Source organism: Electrona antarctica (assembly GCF_951216825.1).
Source record: "Electrona antarctica genome assembly, chromosome: 13".
NCBI classification, from domain to species: Eukaryota; Metazoa; Chordata; class Actinopteri; order Myctophiformes; family Myctophidae; genus Electrona; species Electrona antarctica.
In genome coordinates this window covers 32,065,901-32,085,900 of record NC_136794.1, presented here as the reverse complement: position 1 = coordinate 32,085,900, position 20,000 = coordinate 32,065,901, and the positions used below count along the sequence as shown (strand labels likewise).

General features: G+C 44.5%; 1 protein-coding gene across 3 annotated transcripts in view; it reads left to right on the top strand.

Moving 5' to 3' along the window:
• Window positions 1–20,000, top strand: part of erbb4b (erb-b2 receptor tyrosine kinase 4b) — a 451,213-nt gene that overhangs the window by 365,679 nt on the left and 65,534 nt on the right. For all 3 annotated transcript variants that reach the window (XM_079518830.1, XM_079518829.1, XM_079518831.1), the window contains exons 16-19: window positions 5,209–5,253; window positions 10,069–10,201; window positions 14,878–15,000; window positions 17,080–17,178. In XM_079518830.1, coding sequence (XP_079374956.1) covers window positions 5,209–5,253; window positions 10,069–10,201; window positions 14,878–15,000; window positions 17,080–17,178 — 400 coding nt within the window. The remainder of the gene's footprint in view (window positions 1–5,208; window positions 5,254–10,068; window positions 10,202–14,877; window positions 15,001–17,079; window positions 17,179–20,000) is intronic.

Genomic DNA, 20,000 nt, shown 5'->3' with positions numbered 1-20,000 from the left:
TTCAACTTACATATACGTTACCTGTTAGCTAACCTATATTGAAACATTATCGTAATTATGTCACCATTGACGGCCAGTTATAACCCGACTTTAGTATTTAATTCCAATGTTTTACAGAGAGGCGTACAGAAAACCTATGATAGTCATGGAGAGGTTTTTTTTTTTTTTTCAACAATATATTTATTTTCCTTTTTACACACAAATGACAATACACATATACAAAAAACAACAATGAACAGTACAAGACAATTACTGATATAAAGAAAGCAAAACAACAATAACCAAAAACAACAAAACAAAACAAAAAACAACAACAACAACAGCACTACTCCTCTTCAGCTCCATCCATTAGATGTGACAAATTATTGTTCTTTATGTATCTCATAAAACGGCCCCACACCTCCTGAAACATTTCTTGTTTGTCCTTAAGAATGTATGCAATCTTTTCCAAAGGTAGACATAAAGACAATTCTCTGAACCACTGTGTAATACTTGGTTTGTCCGGCCTCTTCCAGGTCAATGCTATCACTCTCTTAGCTTGTAAAAGACATATATCTATAAACATTTGTTCATTACGCTTTATCTTGTGTCCCTCCGGATATAGACCGAGCAGGAAGAACTTTGGTTCTGGTACAATATTTATTGACAAAATCTTCTGTATTTCCTGCCCGACCTTCCCCCAAAACTCAATCAATTTTGGACAGGACCATAGACAGTGGAACAATGTGCCTCTATCTTCACCGCATCTGGTGCATACATCTGGAATATTACAATTATACTTATTAAGTTTCACTGGTGTAATGTACACTCTCATAAGCCAATTGTATTGTAGAAGTTTTAGACGAGTATTCCCAGTCTGGGATTGAGCTTGTGCACAAGCCGTACTCCATTGTTCCACTGTTAAATCCTCCTGAATATCTGTTCTCCAGGCATTAAGCCTATCTTCCGAGGATTCCGGAGAAAAGTCAACCAATAGGGCGTAGAAATCTGATATTAACCCCCTTCCGAATGGGTCATTAACCAAAGCTTTCTCCAGCACAGACATGGATGGGGCCAGCATGGATTGCCCCAGATTAGTTCTAATAAAGTCCCTCAGTTGCAGATATTTAAAGAAGTGTTTGCGAGGGATATCATATTTAATGACCAGTTCCTCAAACGAGAGCATACTCCCCCGACCCCTCTCAAATACATCCCTTAATTGACCTATTCCCCTATCAGCCCACAATTTAAACCCCCCATCAGCTCTACCTGGCACAAATTGATTATTACCCCATATTGGGCTGAAGCGAGAGAGACGTGGATGTTCTCCCAAAAATATATTAACCTCATGCCAGACTTCAATCATTGTTTTAACTATAGGATTGCTTGTAATTCTTTTTAGGTTTTTATAAGTATCTGAGTAAATATAAAGGGGGAGTGGTAACTTCAAGGAGCTTGATTCCACATCTTTCCATGCCGGCGCCGCATCCGTTGTAAAGTAGAACATTAGTGTTCTCAATTGAGCTGCCCAAAAATACCACAGCAAGTTAGGACACTGTAATCCTCCCCTATCATAGGGTAGATAAAGTAAGGACAATCTAAGTCTAGGACGTCTATTGTTCCAAATAAAGTTGGTAAACAATTTCCTGGTTCTAGAAAAGAAGTTTGGTGGAGGTGACAAGGGTACGTTCTGAAATAAATACAATAGCTTGGGAAGTACATTCATTTTGAGTATATTAATTCTGCCGATCAAAGATATTGAAAGACTTGACCATCTATTAATTGAATTTTCGATTGTGGCTAAAATTGGGTCATAATTGGCATTCACAACCTCTTCCAACCTTGGCACGATTTGGATTCCCAAATAAGTAAAGGCATTTACTGGTCTGAAGTGACGAACATGACCGGGAGGGTTTGATCTTTCTTCCGAGTTCAGAAGCATAATGGATGACTTAGAGTTGTTTACTTTGTAGCCAGATATGCGACCATACGAAGTTATTAGATCCAGAATAGCTGGGACAGATATCTCCAAATTTTTCAGGAATAATATTACATCATCAGCATATAAAGATATGCGGTGCTCTAGATTTTCTATATTAATACCTGTAATTAGTGTATGTTCCCTTACAGCAATTGCAAATGGTTCAATTGCGATCAAAAATAAGAGTGGTGATAAAGGGCATCCCTGTCTACAGCCTCTATGGATCCTAATCGGTCTAGATATATTATTGTTGGTTAGTATTTCTGCATATGGATCGTTATACAACAGTCTTACCCATTTACAAAAGTTCTCCCCCAAGCCAAATCGACCAAGAAGCTCGAATAGAAACGGCCACTCTACGCGGTCGAAAGCTTTTTCCCCATCGAGAGATAAAAAGGCTGTATCTGGCGCCCCCTCCTGGACATGCAATAAATCCAATACTCTCCTTACATTGTGAAAACCCTGGCGGGCCACCATGAACCCATTCTGGTCCTCATCTATAATTTCAGGTAGAATAAGTTCTAGTCTCTTTGCAAGTATTTTGCAAAGTATCTTAAGATCAGAATTTAAGAGGCTGATTGGACGCATATTTTCGCATCTATCATTGTCATGGAGAGGTTTTACTGGCCAGGCGCAAATGCGCTATTGAAGAGTTTTGTAGAAGTTGCCCAGAATGCCAACTCACCGCCCCGGTGATTGAAGTGCCATTTTCACGTATAGCGATGGACATAGTGGGGCCGCTGCCCATGTCAGCTCGAGGGCACAAGTATATACTGGTGATTGTCGATTCTTTTGAATTATGTTTGGGAGACAAGAAACACTTTCCTGGGGTTTTTATGTGGGTAATATGTGTTTTTAGATATTTTAGTATTTCAAAGTGTCCATGATGTCATGGACACTGGTCTCACTTCCTTCCTGGACTACAAGTTGTCTCAGTAAGACAGCCCTCTCCCTCTGCACAAGAGAGTGCACCTAGCAGTATGGTAATTGTAGTCATTAAAATAAGATCTGGTTGCAAAGGGGGTGAAGTGTCCCTTTAATAACGTTTTCAATCAATGAATCAATCTCTGTGCCAAGCCTTTATAGTGCACAGGCTTTGATTTTGAGAAAATAGGTATAATATAACAATGTGTACCGGTCCCTGGCATGAAAGCGTCTTTGTGAGTAGTTGAGGCAGGCTGACATGCATGGTGACGTGTTTCCATGTTTGTATGAATGAAAGGTTTTTGTGTTTTTGTTTACGTGTTCCATGAACCATTAGTTGAGAGTTAGTTGGGTCATCATGACATTCAGCCTGGGACACTGTTGAGTGATTGGATGAATCACACAACCGTGTAGAAGAGAGATGAGACGGAGAGTTCTTTCTTTGGTGTGATGGACAAAATCCACTCAAAACCCAGAAATAGATAGCTACGAAACTAAAGGGCATCTAATGGACGAACTGCACTCAAAACTCATCTTGTGTTCTTTTATGTTGATTTGCGACTGAAAATGCAAAAAAAGCAATGCAGTTGGTTCAGGTAAAACGGTGAATCTACTGTATATATATATTTTTGAGTGGTGTAAACCACTCCTACAACTGGCTTTGTTAGTTTTTGAGTGGTGTAAACCACTCCTACAACTGGCTTTGTTAGTTTGTCTGTCTGTCTGTTCGTACCAAAAAATGAGCATGGTTGCTATGGTCACCCAGTTCACACGGGTGTGATTTCATTACGTCAGACATTACGTCAGACCACAGCTGATCAGTCTATATAAGACCTTACACCACTCAGTTCACACAGGTGTGATTTTTTTACTTGCACAAGCAGAGCATGCAAGTATTGTGGTCGTGTTGGCTTTGTTATGCGTATATGCTCGGAGGTATATATACTAGAGGTTAATGGTGACGTAGGCCTAATTAAGATGTTTCAATGTCGGGTTATAACTGGCTGTCAATGGTGACGTAATTACCATACTGTATGTTTCAATATTGGTTGGGTAACAGGTAACATACTGTATGTATGTATACATACTTTAGTATTTAATTTCAATGTTTTACAGAGAGGCTGAGATTTGAAAGTTTGTAGCGGTCGACAGAGTGCAGTTCTAGTTATTATTATTTTAAAAATGAATTTTCGAGCAATCAAAATAAGCGTTTAACCGCAAAACCCCACCACGCACAGTGGACTCTGGATGGAGTCATGACACTTTTCACCTGTACCACTCGTTCTAGGATATAATAACATGCAGATTAAAGTATAAGTAAAACGGCTTGTTCAGAATTGTCCTTTAACATTTTGCTGTGTAGAGGTGGTGGGAGAGGCCAGTACAGCAGCTGTCTGTGTAGAGGTGGTGGCCTGGTGGGAGAGGCCAGTACAGCAGCAGTCTGTGTGTCTGCTGCTCATTCAGAATGCTGATGGGAACCTTCCTCCCAGACCGAGTATCTCTGCTGACTCAGCAGAGATGGTCAATCGAGACGAGCACCTTGACTAAGACCATAGGATCAGTGCAGTGGAACATGCACCTCTTGAATGCTAACTGGAAATTCCTCAATAATAGACCAGAGACCTGCATTGGTTCTCCAGCCGTTGATGTTATATTCAAGGAGGCCGTGATGTAGTATTTAACTCCATAGTGGGCTCACTACCCACAGTGCTACTAGCATTTATTATTTTGAAAAGCATGTTTACCTCCCACTCTCCTGTCACTCAGGAGAGTGGGAGGTAAAAATAACAAAATCACACTTGTGTGAAGTGAGGGGCACTCTTATCATAATACATCACATTCCGTGCTCAGACAATCAAATCATCACATTCCGTGCTACAAACACACAAAGCTGTGCATAGGAGGGGCTAGTGCCCCTCAACATTGGTTTAGGCGTTTAATGCTTGTAGAATATGTTAAGAAAGAGGGGCCAGGAAGGAAACAAACAATGAGCAAGAAAGGAAGAGGGCAGCTGTATAATTAAGGAGTTAGGAAAGGAGATGATGTAGGCAGTGTGAAGGAAACACAGATCAGAGAGAGGGAATAGCAGACCGAATGAAGGGAAGATGAGGGAGAGAAAGAGAGAGAGAGCAAGATATATTAATTCCTCTCTTCTCAGTTAGTGTTGTCAAGTCAGTAGGCGTGCTTTGACACAGTAACAAACATTATTTGTCACCCACAAATAAATGGGTGAAATTGACTCATTTTTCTGGGTGGTTGTCAAAGCTAAATGACTTATACTTAGAAACATGATTATGTAATTATATGTTTCTCCATTTATATAGGTGCGTCGGGCCAAGACTGCAAGACTGTAATGGCTGGATGGACAGGTATCATTTTCCCTATATATACACAAACACACGCACGCACGCACGCGCGCGCGCGCACACACACACACACACACACACACACACACACACACACACACACACACACACACACACACACACACACACACACACACACACACACACACACACACACACACACACTGATTAATGAGTAGCTGTGAGGCCTCAAGGTCCCCACATGTGTGTTCGTATTTGTCCCTAATGTGTACTCCACAGTACAACGGTGTCCCGCATCAGAAAATAGCCAAACTTCAAGCTCCCAGCGCGAAAAATTCCTTGCGTGTGCAACCAGATCTCCCAGCGGATCCTGATGAATTGTTTCCAGCGTTACCGTTGTTCTTGCAGCGGGGCTGTGGGGTTGAGAGGGCGTGACACTTGGGGCGTGGTGGGGATGGGTAAGGGTGGGCTGTACACTGGAGGGTGCTCAAGTGCCCTTGAGCAAGGCATTGAACCCCTACCATGAAATGTTCTATGAGCAGGGTCTGGCTGTAAACAAGCATCTCAAGCTTAGTCCATTCACCCTGGGTAAACAAAGAACTTTGCTTTGCTTTGGTAAGGGGGAGGTCACCGTGGAGAAATAAAGCAGAGGCACAAAGGGCTGCATGGCCAGGGACAGCACAGCATGGTGAAAGTACAATTCCAATAGGTCAGGAGAGCCATTGGAATTGGAGCCACGCACCCACACACCAGACAGACAGACAGACAGACAGACAGACAGACAGACAGACAGACAGACAGACAGACAGACAGACAGACAGACAGACAGACAGACAGACAGACAGACAGACAGACTGACTGACTGACTGACTGACTGACTGACTGACTGACTGACTGACTGACTGACTGACTGACAGACAGATCCTGTGTTCTGATGTATCCAATATACTTATTATTTACACAAGCTCTTGTTAATATTTATAACAGCTTTTGAATCTGCTACTTTTGATGCTTTAGTATGATGATCAAGTATAAGGCGAAAAAAGAAAGAAATGGTTTGAACGTGGAGATATGAGGTTTCTGCCCGATGCCAACGACAACACGGGTCCTCAATCAGCCTCCTCGGTGTAATAAAAGTAATAGTCAATGAGAGTAGTTGTATTATAGACAGAGAGAAAGGAAGACAGACAGAGATGGGATTCTATAGATAGACTAAGAAAAGCCCATTCTGCTGACCTACTGTATCAGTCCATCTATCGATCGCTGCTCGCTATCCTGAACCTGTTACAGCACAGCTGTCGAGGCAGGAAGCAGTGTTGCCATGTCTGCGACTTTGGGCTTGTTTGTCTGTAGCATAGAGTTATAAAGGATAGAGGGAGGACCGGAGCGACAGCCCCCCCCCCCGCTATCCATTTCAATGGAAGTTGCTCAGTTGCGCATTTGGCAACCAAATTTTGGTTGGCAAATGCGGAAGTGCAAACGAGCGATCAATGTTAAACCCCAGCGGCACAGGGTTTCCTTGTCAGGGGCACTTCCAGATTTCACCACTATGTCTCGCAGCTTCAACATTGGCAAGCCTTTCTAGGGCGCTTGGTCTGTAGTCGCTTGTAAATATTGTCAGTTGCGGGTTGCAGGGAGTTTTTTTGTTGTTTCTAAAAGTGTAGTTGCTTATTTGGGCTTGCTTCCTAAATGGTGTAAGTTAAACCAGTGGTTCTCAAACATTTTCATGTCAAGAACCCTCAAATGAATAATGTAATTGTCCCACGCATACCCCTATGAAAACATTTTGTGCCAGGGACAAGGTGCAAGATTTGTGCAAGCACACAACGTGCTTGTGATGCAACGCCTTGTGAGCTTGTACAGTAGAACGGCTATTTTCCAGTAGCTGCTGCACAGTATAGTCTGTTCTATATTGGGCTTGTTTTCAAAGACCTGAGTGCTTATTTTCTCTCTCAAAGTGTGGCAACACTGGAAGGTAGGGGTGGGGGTAGGGGACTGGTGTGGCGGTGTACAGAGACCAGATAAACATCTTCCGCCCGTGGCGGTATAAAAGGCCCCTCCGGTCTCTTGACGGGATTAAAAGAGCTCTCAATCCTCTGATAGTGGCTGTGTGAGAGAAGGGGGGGGGGAGGCGTGGGGGTGGGGGGGTGGCAGGCAGCCGGACAGATAAACACTTCCGCTCTTATCACACCTCAGATAGCTCTCCCTGCCGGTTGGTGCAAGTACATTTACTCAAGTGTTGTACTTAACTATAGAGTATATATTTCTACTCCACTACATCTCAGAGGCAAATATCGTACCTTTTTTTGTTTTACTTCGCTGTACGATTCTTTGAAAACAGTATATAGGCCTACTAGGTACAGATTTAGATCAATTACAAAACATGCATTAACCGCTTTAGCCCTGTTTTATATTTCAACTATTTTATATTTCGGCTATTTTCAAATTTCACAGATTTTGAAACACTAGAGATCCGGACAGGCACCCGTAGTGTCTTTGTCAGGTACCTGTTGTACCTGTCTGCCTATGTCCCTTTTGTCCCAATATGGAGATCTACGTATCTGTCTGCCTGTGGCCATTTTATATGGCCAATATATGGAGATCCCTAATATCATTAATACATTATATTGGCACGCCTATATATGGACATATTGGTCTGATCCGCGGTTCTGGACACACGCATATGCAAATGAGTCGACGGCAGGCACCACAATCCCTCCAGTCTTTGCCACTGCACACACCGAGTTTGAAGTTGGTCAGTCCCATATGGGGCATAGCAGTCGGAGACAGTATGTGGCTCTGGACAACCGGATCTCCCATACGGTCCCATATATGCATACTGTATTGGGGTCTGTTTATGGTTATGTCAGAGTTACGAATACGGGCCTTTTACTTGTAACAGAGTACTTTTGGTGGTATTATTGCTACTTTTACTTAACCCATTTTGGGCGGGAAGCCGGGAAGCCCTTTTGGTGTTCGCATTATGTTATGCTTTAGCTATTGAAAAATAGCAGATCTACAAGCTCATAGCGCGCCACCGAGTGGCGCGCTATGAGCTTGTAGATCTGCTATTTTTGAAAAATCGAAGAACGACTGACATAGAAACATAGCTTTTTCAGAAAACTGTCAGGATGTAGAAGACATTTTTAGAATCTGATCTCAGGTCAAAATGGGTTAAGTAAAACTTAGTAGTACAGTACTTCTCCCACCAGTGTGCTCTTATCACATCTTGGAAAGCTGGCGAACTGTCCCCTGCCGGCGCTTCGATCCGCCCAGCCTGACTCGCCTGCGCCGCACGTCTCATGTATCTGTTGGCATTTGAACGAGGCTGATACACAGGGCTTATCTGAGACCAGGGATTACACGGAGCTGCTGCGTAATGTGAACCAGGGCTGAGGAGCTGTAACAGACCCACGCAACGGCTCGTTGTGATAAAACACAAAAACATGTTGCGTCTAAAGCGGTGCTTCTCAAACTTGTTCATGTCAAGGTGAAACATCGTGAACCTTGAACCTACAGGAGCAGTCCAGATGAACTATACAGACCTCAAATGGTTGCCCTTTTACACTCTCCACTTAGACGACCATTAACTGAAATCATGAAAAACCCTGCACAGAGTGGCTGACATTACACAAAGTCTCCAAACGTGTCTGTCTCTCTCTCTCTCTCTCTCTCTCTCTCTCTCTCTCCTTGCCATTTTGTAGTGTACTGTAATTATGTGCATGCTGCACTCAATCCACTCCACAACCACCACAGCCTCTACAACCAGCCACTTTTTCTCTTTCTGTAACGACCAGTGGTGAAAAAAGTACTCAAATGTCTTACTTAAGTAAAAGTATCAATTCTGAATTGTAGATATACTCTGTTGAGTGTAGTAATTGAATGGACACACCTCCACCCTCTCTGTCATCTGTCAGTGCAGGTGAGAGCTTTTTGCCTGTTGGTGTCTAGAGCAGCACTCGCCTCAAATGAGTCCCCTGGCTTTTGTTAAATGTAGAGTGTAACTACGTTTAAATGGTGAAGCACTGGAGAAAAAAAAAATCATGACCAGCTGTTTTCCCAACAAACACACATTAAATCCTCATTTCCTGCTCTTGCATCCTTTCCTTGCATGTAGGAGCGGAATGTAGGACATTTAGCGGGGTCGTCACACATCATGCTGTTCATCTTGGAAGGTCTTCCTGGTAGCACGCACTTAATTGGGTTTCCTATGTCCTACATCCTCAGTGATTCTTCCTAATCATATGTCCTATGTCCTTCGAGCAGGCACAAGAGACTTGACACGAGTAGCAAAATGACCGACAGACTTCAACTTCCTGTAGAAGTTATAGGATGTAGAATATCTATAGGGCTTGATTAGAGCTTAATTTGACTTAGTTATTAAAATAAACAATGATCGCTTAGCATTCCGGACATCTGATAGTGCTGCACCAGTCCAAACTAGTCCCGGATGTTGTGATTCCTTAAACCGGAAGTGATATTGCCAGATTCGCTCTATTTGGTCAAAATCGGCACAATGGTGACGCTACCGCCACCATCAGGACTGAGTGTCTACTATAGGATTGCCGTGTGAGAATGAGATGCAGTGTGTATATCACAGATTTTTCTATTGGCATTAAAATGACAAATTAAACATATGAATAGTGCAGGCAGAAGGCACAATCCACTGTTAATTAGGCTGGCAATAAGCCAGTTAATACAGAATGAGATCATAATCGAAAAACCACCCTCTCAACTCCTCTTCCTACATCCATCTCCCCTACAGGCTGACCATACGTTTCATAACATAAAAGTGGTAGTAAGTGAATGTTGATAGCCTTGACATTTCAGTGACCGTGTCCCCCTTCTTCTCCCCAGGACTCCCCTCATCGCAGCGGGGGTGATCGGTGGGCTCTTTGTGGTGGTGATCGTGGCGCTGAGCGTGGCCGTGTCCATCCGCCGCAAGAGCATTAAGAAGAGGAGAGCCCTGCGGCGCTTCCTGGAGACAGAGGTGAGGTCATGTATGCCCCCCCGCATACTGAAACAATGTTTCTCACATGTTTCTCCCCATCTACAATGTAGATGGGGGTGCCGGACGACACATTGGACCCAAGAAATCACTATGAGCCTTTTTTGGGAGTGAGAGTGTGTAGGAAAAAAAACAAACACTCTGTAGTCGACTAGATTAAATGAGCACTGTGCATAGTACATGCAAAGAGCAGTAGTGGAAAGTAACTAAGTACATGCTTAAGTACTGTACTTAAGTACAATGCTGTATTGGTACTTTTAAGCCCAACACACACCGTCTGTGAAGCGGGTGCGCAGCGACGCGGCACAGTATTGCCGCGCGTCATAGCCGCACAGCAACAACCACAGGACGCGGCGCGCTAGTACAGACCTGCCAGCCACGCCCACGGATACCCGAATGGAAGCCGTGCGGCAACGCCTGGAAAATAGAACAGCGGCGCATCGGAGCGTCAGGCGAGGCGTGACCGCGCGCCAGCGCGAGTCTGACGCCGCCGGTGTGGGATAGGTTAATTGAAAATAACGGAGGCGGCTGTTTTGACGCGCGGCGTTCACAGACGGTGTGTGTTGGGCTTTACTTAAGTAAAACATTTGTGTACTTTTTCCACCACTGGCAAAGAGCAAGTTCAGTCAGGAGAACAATCTCAAACTCACTTCACTGAAGAGCACCCTATTTAAATGGGGAAGTTGCATTGCTCATTCCTTGTTTGCTGCTGCCTATGCTGTCTGTGCTGAAGCTGCTACTTTTAAACCTGGCTGCTCACCCTCCACCAACCCATCTACCTCCTGTTTAGGATCTCCTTTTATGCACTATGAGAGTTCTGTGCTCCCTCAGTGCACCTAATAGAAGCCAAAACCAATTTAATGTTGCATTGCTATTTTTTATATACATATTTATTAAAAACATTTTAATCCATTGATGAGTTCGGGAAATCCTTGAAATGATGTGAACTAAACTATACGGCAACCCCAATCTACAACCCCCGAATCCTCAGTGTACAAATGAAACCAAATGGCTCCATGTGTATACACCCTCAGAGTTACAGAACTTTTACAGTACTGTATGTCTGACAGCTGCATTATACAAAGTAGAATTACTGTATTGTGCTGCAGTTTTCATCGGCAGTGTGGATAACAGTCAAATAAAAACAATATAGAAGTGATGGGGATAAAAAAGGATCAATAAAAGCAAAACAAAGCAATGGCGCATACTGTACACTGAAGAGGGAGAGGTTTTTGCCCTTCATTGAAGACTTGACTCTGTGTCAGAGTATAAGTGTGAAAAAGTACAGTTGAGGAGAGGAGAGGCACTTTGTTTCAGAAACCAGTACAGGGGAGTATGCCATTAGCAGGTCCCAGCTGTTGAGAGTGAAGAGTGTGTTTTTCTGCAGGTAATGTTGTCAGTAATGAAGACATAGAGCCCTCATACTTCTCGTACACATACTCTTCACCAGCTGCAAACCTCTCTGCCTACTTTCTGTGAAGAATAGCATTGGAATAAACGCACGCACAGATGCACACACTCCATGCCGGCACTTTCCTAGTTTCCTCCCTCCAAATTCCTCTAGCTATTATTTTGTGTACACATCACCCACAATGGTGTACAACTGTGCATGAATTCACATTACAAACTCAGCGCAACCATAGCATTGCTGTCCGGAAGAAACCTCATATCTGCATATTTTAACTTTGTGTTTTTTTCCCCCGGAAATTTACGCCCTACTTGATCATACTAAAGCGTCACACAAAGGCATCAAAAGTAGCACATGTTAGACAGCCTACATACGGATCTGGCATGTACGTGGCCGCGCGCACTTATTTGTCCTTTATCTGCTCAAAATGAGACAATAAAACCTGAAAACAAGCTAAGCTAATGTTGATGCTGCCACCAGTTGATGCTGCTCCTCCCCTAGAGCAACAACAACAGCGGCTGTGTCGTTAGCCAAGAGGCTAACTTTGCATTACTTCCTGTATTTGCGTGAGGTGGGCGGTGACATTATTAGGAGACGGAGTTGGAGTCTATATTCATTTCCATTGGGAGAGCACAGCTTCTGAACCATTCCTTAACTCCATGGTCACTGAACTAAATACTGGACCCAATCATCACAAGGCACACAATATTTCAAAGATATTCATACTAAAATGGCTTCTTTTAGTGAGACAAATCAGGATGAAATCTCTCTGTCCATCTGCAATTTGACGGAAGACACATAGGGGGCTCTGGCCCCATATTTAAGATGAGAATATGTGAATACTATAACGTGAAATGAATGGACATATTAAAAGTGAAATAAAATGTGTGTTCCAATGCTAAATAATAATATACTTTTCTGTCTTAGACTCTTGGTTGGGGGCTGATTTGGGAAATGGGAATCATGACATTTGCCATATAATGCTTGCTCATCCACATGACGTTGTCAGTGTTGTTGTCAGCCTGGGAAAGGGGAGGGGGGTGGTAGCGAGGTCTGGGGAGAAGCAAACCACGCCCACTTTATTTAGGAGACCATTTGTAGGCTTTGTGTACCATTTCGCCTCTAGTGGCTCCAATGAAGCCCATCTTCATAAATTAAGAATCTTTGTCGTTAGTCAGGGGGCCCTTCTTCTTCTTTGGTATTTCATTCATTTTTCGGGCACTGTCTGGAGCCATTATTTCCCCTAGAGGGCTGGGATGGATTGTGTTTAATTTACACTATTGATGAAAAGATTTTTTTTATTTCATTTACCAGTGTGCCTATTATTTTGAGTTTAGTGCCTCATCTTCATTGTGGTAGAAATTTTGTTGACAGGCATCAGAACACACACACACACACACACGCACGCACACACACACACACACACACACACACACACACACACACACACACACACACACACACACACACACACACACACCCCATAATAGTAGCAGCATACTGTAGGGGCACAATCCATCTGTCTTTGGGTGGCTGGCTTCAGCACCACAGTACAGAGTGGGACAGTGGACAGCTCCACTAGTGCTGCAGCTTTTGGCTTTAACATCTTCAGCACCACCATGTGTGGACAGCTCCCCGTACACTGCAACTGCAGGCTGCTCCCTGCCTGTGTGTGGTGGTGTACTTGTATTACTACAGTTGTGAGAGCCAAATGTCCTCACAAGTATTATAGTATCATTTGAGAAGGAGACATTGTAAGTACCATTTTCCTGGTCCTCACAAGAGAATTGCATGTCTTTGTGTGTGTGTGTGTGTGTGTGTGTGTGTGTGTGTGTGTGTGTGTGTGTGTGTGTGTGTGTGTGTGTGTGTGGGTGGGTGGGTGGGTGGGTGGGTGGGTGGGTGGGTGGGTGGGTGGGTGGGTGGGTGGGTGGGTGGGCGGGCGGGCGGGCGGGCGGGCGGGCGCCTTCGTCCCTCCCCTCCACCAGCTCTCTGGTCCTCTTCACTCCAGCCTGTGAAAGCTGATTTAGAATTCCATTTAAATGAAGAACAGCTATTGTTTTTTAATCAGACGGCCGCCGTGAGCTGGGGAACACAGGCTATGGACCAGAGAGCTGATTTACCATCCTCTCTCTCTCTCTCTCTCTCTCTCTCTCTGTCTCGCTGTCTCTCTCTCTCTCCCTCCCTCCCTCCCCTCCTTCAGTTATCCTCTCCTAACTCTCACTGTTTTCTTCTCCTTCTCACTCCTGTGTCTAATTCAACTTATCTCGTTCCTCCGCCGCTCGCTTGCACGCTCACTCCATCTGCCACCCTCTCTCCCTCTTATAGGCTCTTGCTGTCTCCTTTTCTCATCCCATCTCTCTCTCTCTCTCTCTCTCTCTGGCGTCCGTCGCTCCATTCCGCCACTTGAGCGGTAATGAAACAACGAGAGCACGAGCATGCTCCTCTTCAAGCGCCGCAATTATCCAACGCCCCACACACCCCCAATACACCCCTCCCTCCCTCCCTGTGCTCGCCATTGTGCGAGTTTGTAAAGTTCAAGCTGCCTGAGCGAGCGGACTGAAAGGACAGACACATTGACTGAAGGGGCAAGGGATTGAATCAGCCACATTGATTGGGTTCATGGTACCAGTGTGATGAATGTCTCTTTATGCTGATTGACTGCACAGGTTGATTAGCTTGTTTTTTCTTTTCTCACGAGGAGGATGCATGTGGCAGAGATGGATAAGGAAAATAGGACCTGTGACAAACATTATTACAAGATACTGCTGCCCCACACAATAATGATTGTTGTGTTGTGGGGGACTGGTCAGTGGGTGTCAAAGTGGGGGACAGGGAACCCCCAGGGGTCCTTGAGGGAGACCTCTTTGGCTCTTCAAAAATACAAGCTCAAAATGTGCCATGGTGCGACACATTGTGAGCTCGTAGATCAGCTATTTTTAAAATATATAAATATATATCAAGCTACATTTTGAAAATGTTTGTATAGTTCGAACAAAGTTTTTTTTTTACACAAATACTATAATTATCCACCCACTGCCAGTGATTTTTTTCATTTTTTCTTACTTTTTAAGTAGTCATATTTATCTCCAGTTCGATCGTTGTTGATAAACACGGAGGCTTTCTCTGTGTTTCCGCAAAAAATTAAATAAAATAAAAACATAAAAAAACTAATAAAATGCACGTGTGTGTGTGTGTGTGTGTGTGTGTGTGTGTGTGTGTGTGTGTGTGTGTGTGCGTGTGCGTGTTCCAGTTGGTAGAGCCCCTCACCCCCAGCGGCACGGCCCCCAACCAGGCCCAGCTGCGCATCCTCAAAGAGACGGAACTGAAGAGAGTGAAGATCCTGGGCTCCGGGGCCTTTGGGACCGTTTATAAGGTAACGCGTGTGCGCACGCACGGGTCGCACGGGTCGCACGCACGCACGCACGCACGCACGCACGCACGCACGCACGCACGCACGCACGCACGCACGCACGCACGCACGCACGCACGCACGCACGCACGCACGCACGCACGCACGCACGCACGCACGCACGCACGCACGCACGCACGCACGCGCGCACACACACACACACAATGTAATGACTAAAAAGAATAGCTCAAGTAGTTTGTAGACATAGCGGCAGTGGATCAGGGGTAGAGTGGCCGCTTGGCAATTGAAAGGTTTCCAGTTCGATCCCGGGCTCCTCCAGTGTTGCTGTTGAAGTGTCCTTGTGCAAGACCCTGAACCCTTCGCTAAACCCCACCCCAACGTCATCGGCATGGAAAGAGTTAATAATTGGCCCGCGGGCCTGTGGAAAAATATTACAATTTCAGATTTTTTTAAGACCTACAAGCTGCACAACACATCGCATCGTGAGTTTTTAGATTGGCAGTTTTTGGTGAATGTTCCCCCTGTGAATAGTGATGAGTGCATGATTGTGTAAAGCGACTTATATAGTGCTATATAAATTGGATATTATTATTATTATTGTTATTGTTATTAGTAGTAGTAGTACTAGTATTATAAAGTTAATTTGAATCACTCCTAACGGAAACTGATATTCTCTCAGGTTGTCCTCTTAGCTGGTATGATTTTATCTACATGTGTTATGTGCCGTAATATGACATACATAAGGTGCTATAAAGTATAACAATGTAAAATGTTATTTATTTTATAAGTTTGAGAACTACTGCTCTGTCACCATGATGTGAAGGTGATGTTGCAAGCTTTGTGCTAGTTTCTGCAACTCATTTCATTACAATGCAAACAGGCCTCATTCACCACAGAAAAAAGCAACTCACATTGTCTGGGGATTACAAAATGTGCGTGCACATATGCATGCGTGCACGTGTGTGTTTGTAGGATATGAGAAATAGACAGACCTTTTCCTGGTCCTCACAATACAAGAGAAATGGTTGTTTTATGGTTTAAAGTCATTTTTAGAGAAAGATTCAGGTTGGGGTTAGGTTTAAGATGAGACATTTAGAGGTTATCTTTAGGGATTAGAGATAGAGTTATGCCTGATCTATACTTAGTTGCACACTGGTGTTGTGCAGTGGATCTACAAGCTGAGACGCGTTCTCAGCGTGTAGTTTGGCTTAAAGGGACATTTCACAGCTGGAAGAAACTACAGTAACTCAATGTTAATAGTATTGTAGTAGATAACGGTAGCACAAGTTGAAATTTGCACCCTATCTATGGACAGAAAAATAATGTCTGTGTGTTTGACTAGGGTATCCAACTAGATTAGGCCAGGGGCCACAACTGTACAATGATTGTGTGTGGGGGGCCGCACAACGTGCGCGCAACGCAGAACATTTGTGGGTTCTTAAAATGCATTTTGAGCTCAAACACAAAGATGTATGTATATATAATACATTTCTACACAGTAACGAGCAGGATAATATGTCTATACTTAGATGTAGACCAATTTGACAGTGCATAAACATAATAAGGGCCTTTCTGGCCGCAGCACCAGCAGGGGGTGGCCTTACTGGGCTGCTTTCACACATTCAAGACACCTGTCTTGTGTCTGTCTTGTATCTGTGTATAATGGCCGCTCCAATGCATTTCCAATGGAAGCCCATATGGTTTGACCAAACATTTTGTTTGATGGGGGGGAGGAGGGCAGAACACATCCATCAAAGCTGTGTGTTCAAACACAAGTCAGGTGTCAGACACAAGGCAAGTGTCTTGAATGCAGCCCAGTATGTCGACCCCGCCCGCTCACCCCCGCCCCACCCCCTGCTGGTGCTGTGGCCATCTTGGATTCTAAACACAATATAAACAATGTGAGAGGGGTGGGGCCGAGAAAGGCCCTTATTGCCTTGACATTAACGACCGTGTGTGTGTGTGTGTGTGTGTGTGTGTGTGCGTGTGTGTGTGTGTGTGTGTGTGTGTGTGTGTGTGTGTGTGTGTGTGTGTGTGTGTGTGTGTGTGTGTGTGTGTGCGTGTGTGTGTTTTTTGCCTCAGGGTATTTGGGTTCCAGAGGGGGAGACAGTGAAGATTCCGGTTGCCATTAAAATCCTGAACGAGGCCACGGGACCCAAAGCTAACGTGGAGTTTATGGATGTGAGTATTGGCAGCCCACTGTTGCTAACATTCGTCGCACTGGCAAGCAAATTTCAATGGTGGCGGTGGCGCACAGCGGACACGTTCCTCCTCTGCTCTGATCGCCACTTTGGAGTATTTCAGTTCAATAAGGGACATGTCTTTTAATGTCCAAATATGGGACGATTCTTGCATTTCAAGGGACGGTTGACAACCCTAGTGTTAGATTACACGGTATTCCTCTGAAATTGCTCTTTAATCATGAGATGATGATGGCTCGGGAGACACAGTTTCTCACAGACCGACAGAACAGTTTTCATTCACACCAAGACTGGAAATGCATAAAATAGTGACGTTGTATCCAAAGATTCAAAGAATGTGGATTGCACGCACGTACACACGCACACGCACGCACACACACACACAAACACATACTCACACACTCATTTCCACGGGCTCCCAACGCAGCGAATGAGCCCCCCCCCATTTATAAAACATTCAGCATTCCGCTCATTTCAAAAGAAAAAAAATGAAAGTAAAAAAAAAAGAAATCTAATTATCGTGGTGCGTGATGCAACAGAGATGAAATAAGCTTCCCCTACCCCTCCTACAACACAAACTTGTGTTCACTCACTCGCTCAACACTAGCAGCGACCCAATTGCACTTGGTGTTTTGCATTGAGTTGTCGACGGGCCGAGGGGCAGAAGAGGTTTGAGTGCGTTAGCGTTTCTATTCTTAACCAAGAGCCTCTTTGATGTATGTCTTCTATGTCTACATGCATGTTGCTTTTGTTTGTTTTGGGATCTCGTTCCGGTTTTGCGTTCACGCAAAATGCCGCCAGAGATCAAGACATTGGCAATGAGGACGACTTGATGACATTCACAGGCAATATACTGTAACCACGTGCTTCGGGCTCCGTGCAGTGCAGCACATTTTGATTTTACACTTGTTTGTATGTTGAAAATAGCTGATCTATCGCCGCGTCGCAGCGTGTAGATCTGCTATCTTCAGAGCGCAACTAAAAATAAAATTACATATCTTTTAGTTATACTCCAGCTCTACCCCACTAGTCCCTCCATATAACATTTTAGTCTAGTTCTTCTTTGTTGACGACATTTGTCAATATAATTAGTCATAGTTTTAGTCATTAGCTTTTATTTAATTTACAATCAACCATAGTTTACAATCAGAGTCGACAAAATCACTGTCACACTTGGTCTGTGAACCCCAGGCCCCCTTTTTATCCCCAATTTTAGTCTTTATGCCAATTGAGTCCTCCCCACACGCATTTCCGTGTGATGTCACTGCTGTATCATACTGACTCACCTACCAGTGAGGAGCCCCCACTGGGAGGATGTAGAGCCTTTATCCTACTACTATGTAAACGGCAATCAAAACGCGGTGGCACGTGCCGCCACATGGCTCCCCAGGGAGACCTGGAACTGCGGGGAATGTTTGGCCAGGCAGCCAAATGCCACCATTCCCTCCCTTGCATGAGGATCAGTATGGGGATGAATAACCATTAAGGACTATCAAGTGGACCTGTTAGTTTCTGATGTCCCTGCGTGCGTGCGCGCGCGCGTGCGTGCGTGCGTGCGTGCGTGCGTGCGTGCGTGCGTGCGCATATACTGTATACATGGGGTACACTGACGTATTGGTGGACTTGAGCAGTGTGCAGCGATGTGTCCTCCCTCCTTAGAAATTACATTATTTACAGAAATGGTACTATATGTATCTATTTCAAATTGTGTTTTTTTCAGGAGCACAGTGGAACTTAGTGGAGCTCCAGGTGCGAGACTATTTCAAATAGGTACAGCTGTTGCTTCCGTCAAAACCGTATTCATAGGTCACCAATTTCAATGTAACGCAGGAACACAGGAACCACTCGGTGGGAGGAGACTCAAAAACAGCAGATCCTAGCATCGGGGAGCAGCCTTATGGGAATAGCGGCGATAGTGCTGGCGGTGCGCTGAACACACGCTCACTCCTTCACTGGGCGCACAAACGCAAAAAGGGTCGTTCATGATTGTGTTACATGCACGCGAATCACATGCACGCACGGGTAAATAGGGCCTTTTGATTTGGTGTAGCACCAGGTCCCTCGGAGGGGTTGATTCCAGGGTTGGCCCAGGAGCAGTCTCACTGCAGTCGTGTCACTTGTCACACACACGCACACACACAAAGGTTACGGAAGGGATTGCGTTTAGGTTCCTGGAATACAGCCTGATTCACGACCTTGTTTTTTTTTCCTCACTTCGTCTGACCAGGGTCCTATTTTTTCTCGTATTTCCATTACGTAGGATGTGACTCAAGTCAAGCAGTCCTGATCCCAGGCTACACAAAGGTATATAGATACAAAGCCACAGACACATCCAGAGGCATGCACAGACAGGCACTGGGACGACATGCACCAAAAATATCTGAGGTGGCACGGAAGGAGAAATGCCAGCTTGCGTTGCTGTTTGGTCGCATTATTTTTGGCCCTTTCTTTTTCTATACCGGGTGCATGGGGACGTTAGACAGGCAGAGCTTTAGGCCAATGGTTCATGTCAAGGACCCCAACGTACTGTATTTGGCAATTGGCAATCAGAAATGTTTTTGTGCCCAGAAGAGAAGATTTGTGCTTAAAAAATCTTTCATATATTTTCTAAAAACAAACTCGCAGCACGATACAAAGTCATGCGCTGTGAGCTTGTGCATCTGATGACCCCCTCTAAAATGAGATGATGCATCTCAAGAGGTTTATCCTTTCAATAAAGGTATTAAAAAAACAGCTATTTATGGAATAGCCAATTTGAATGTATAAAAGATGCTACTGTGATGATGACCCTGTGGAAGCATT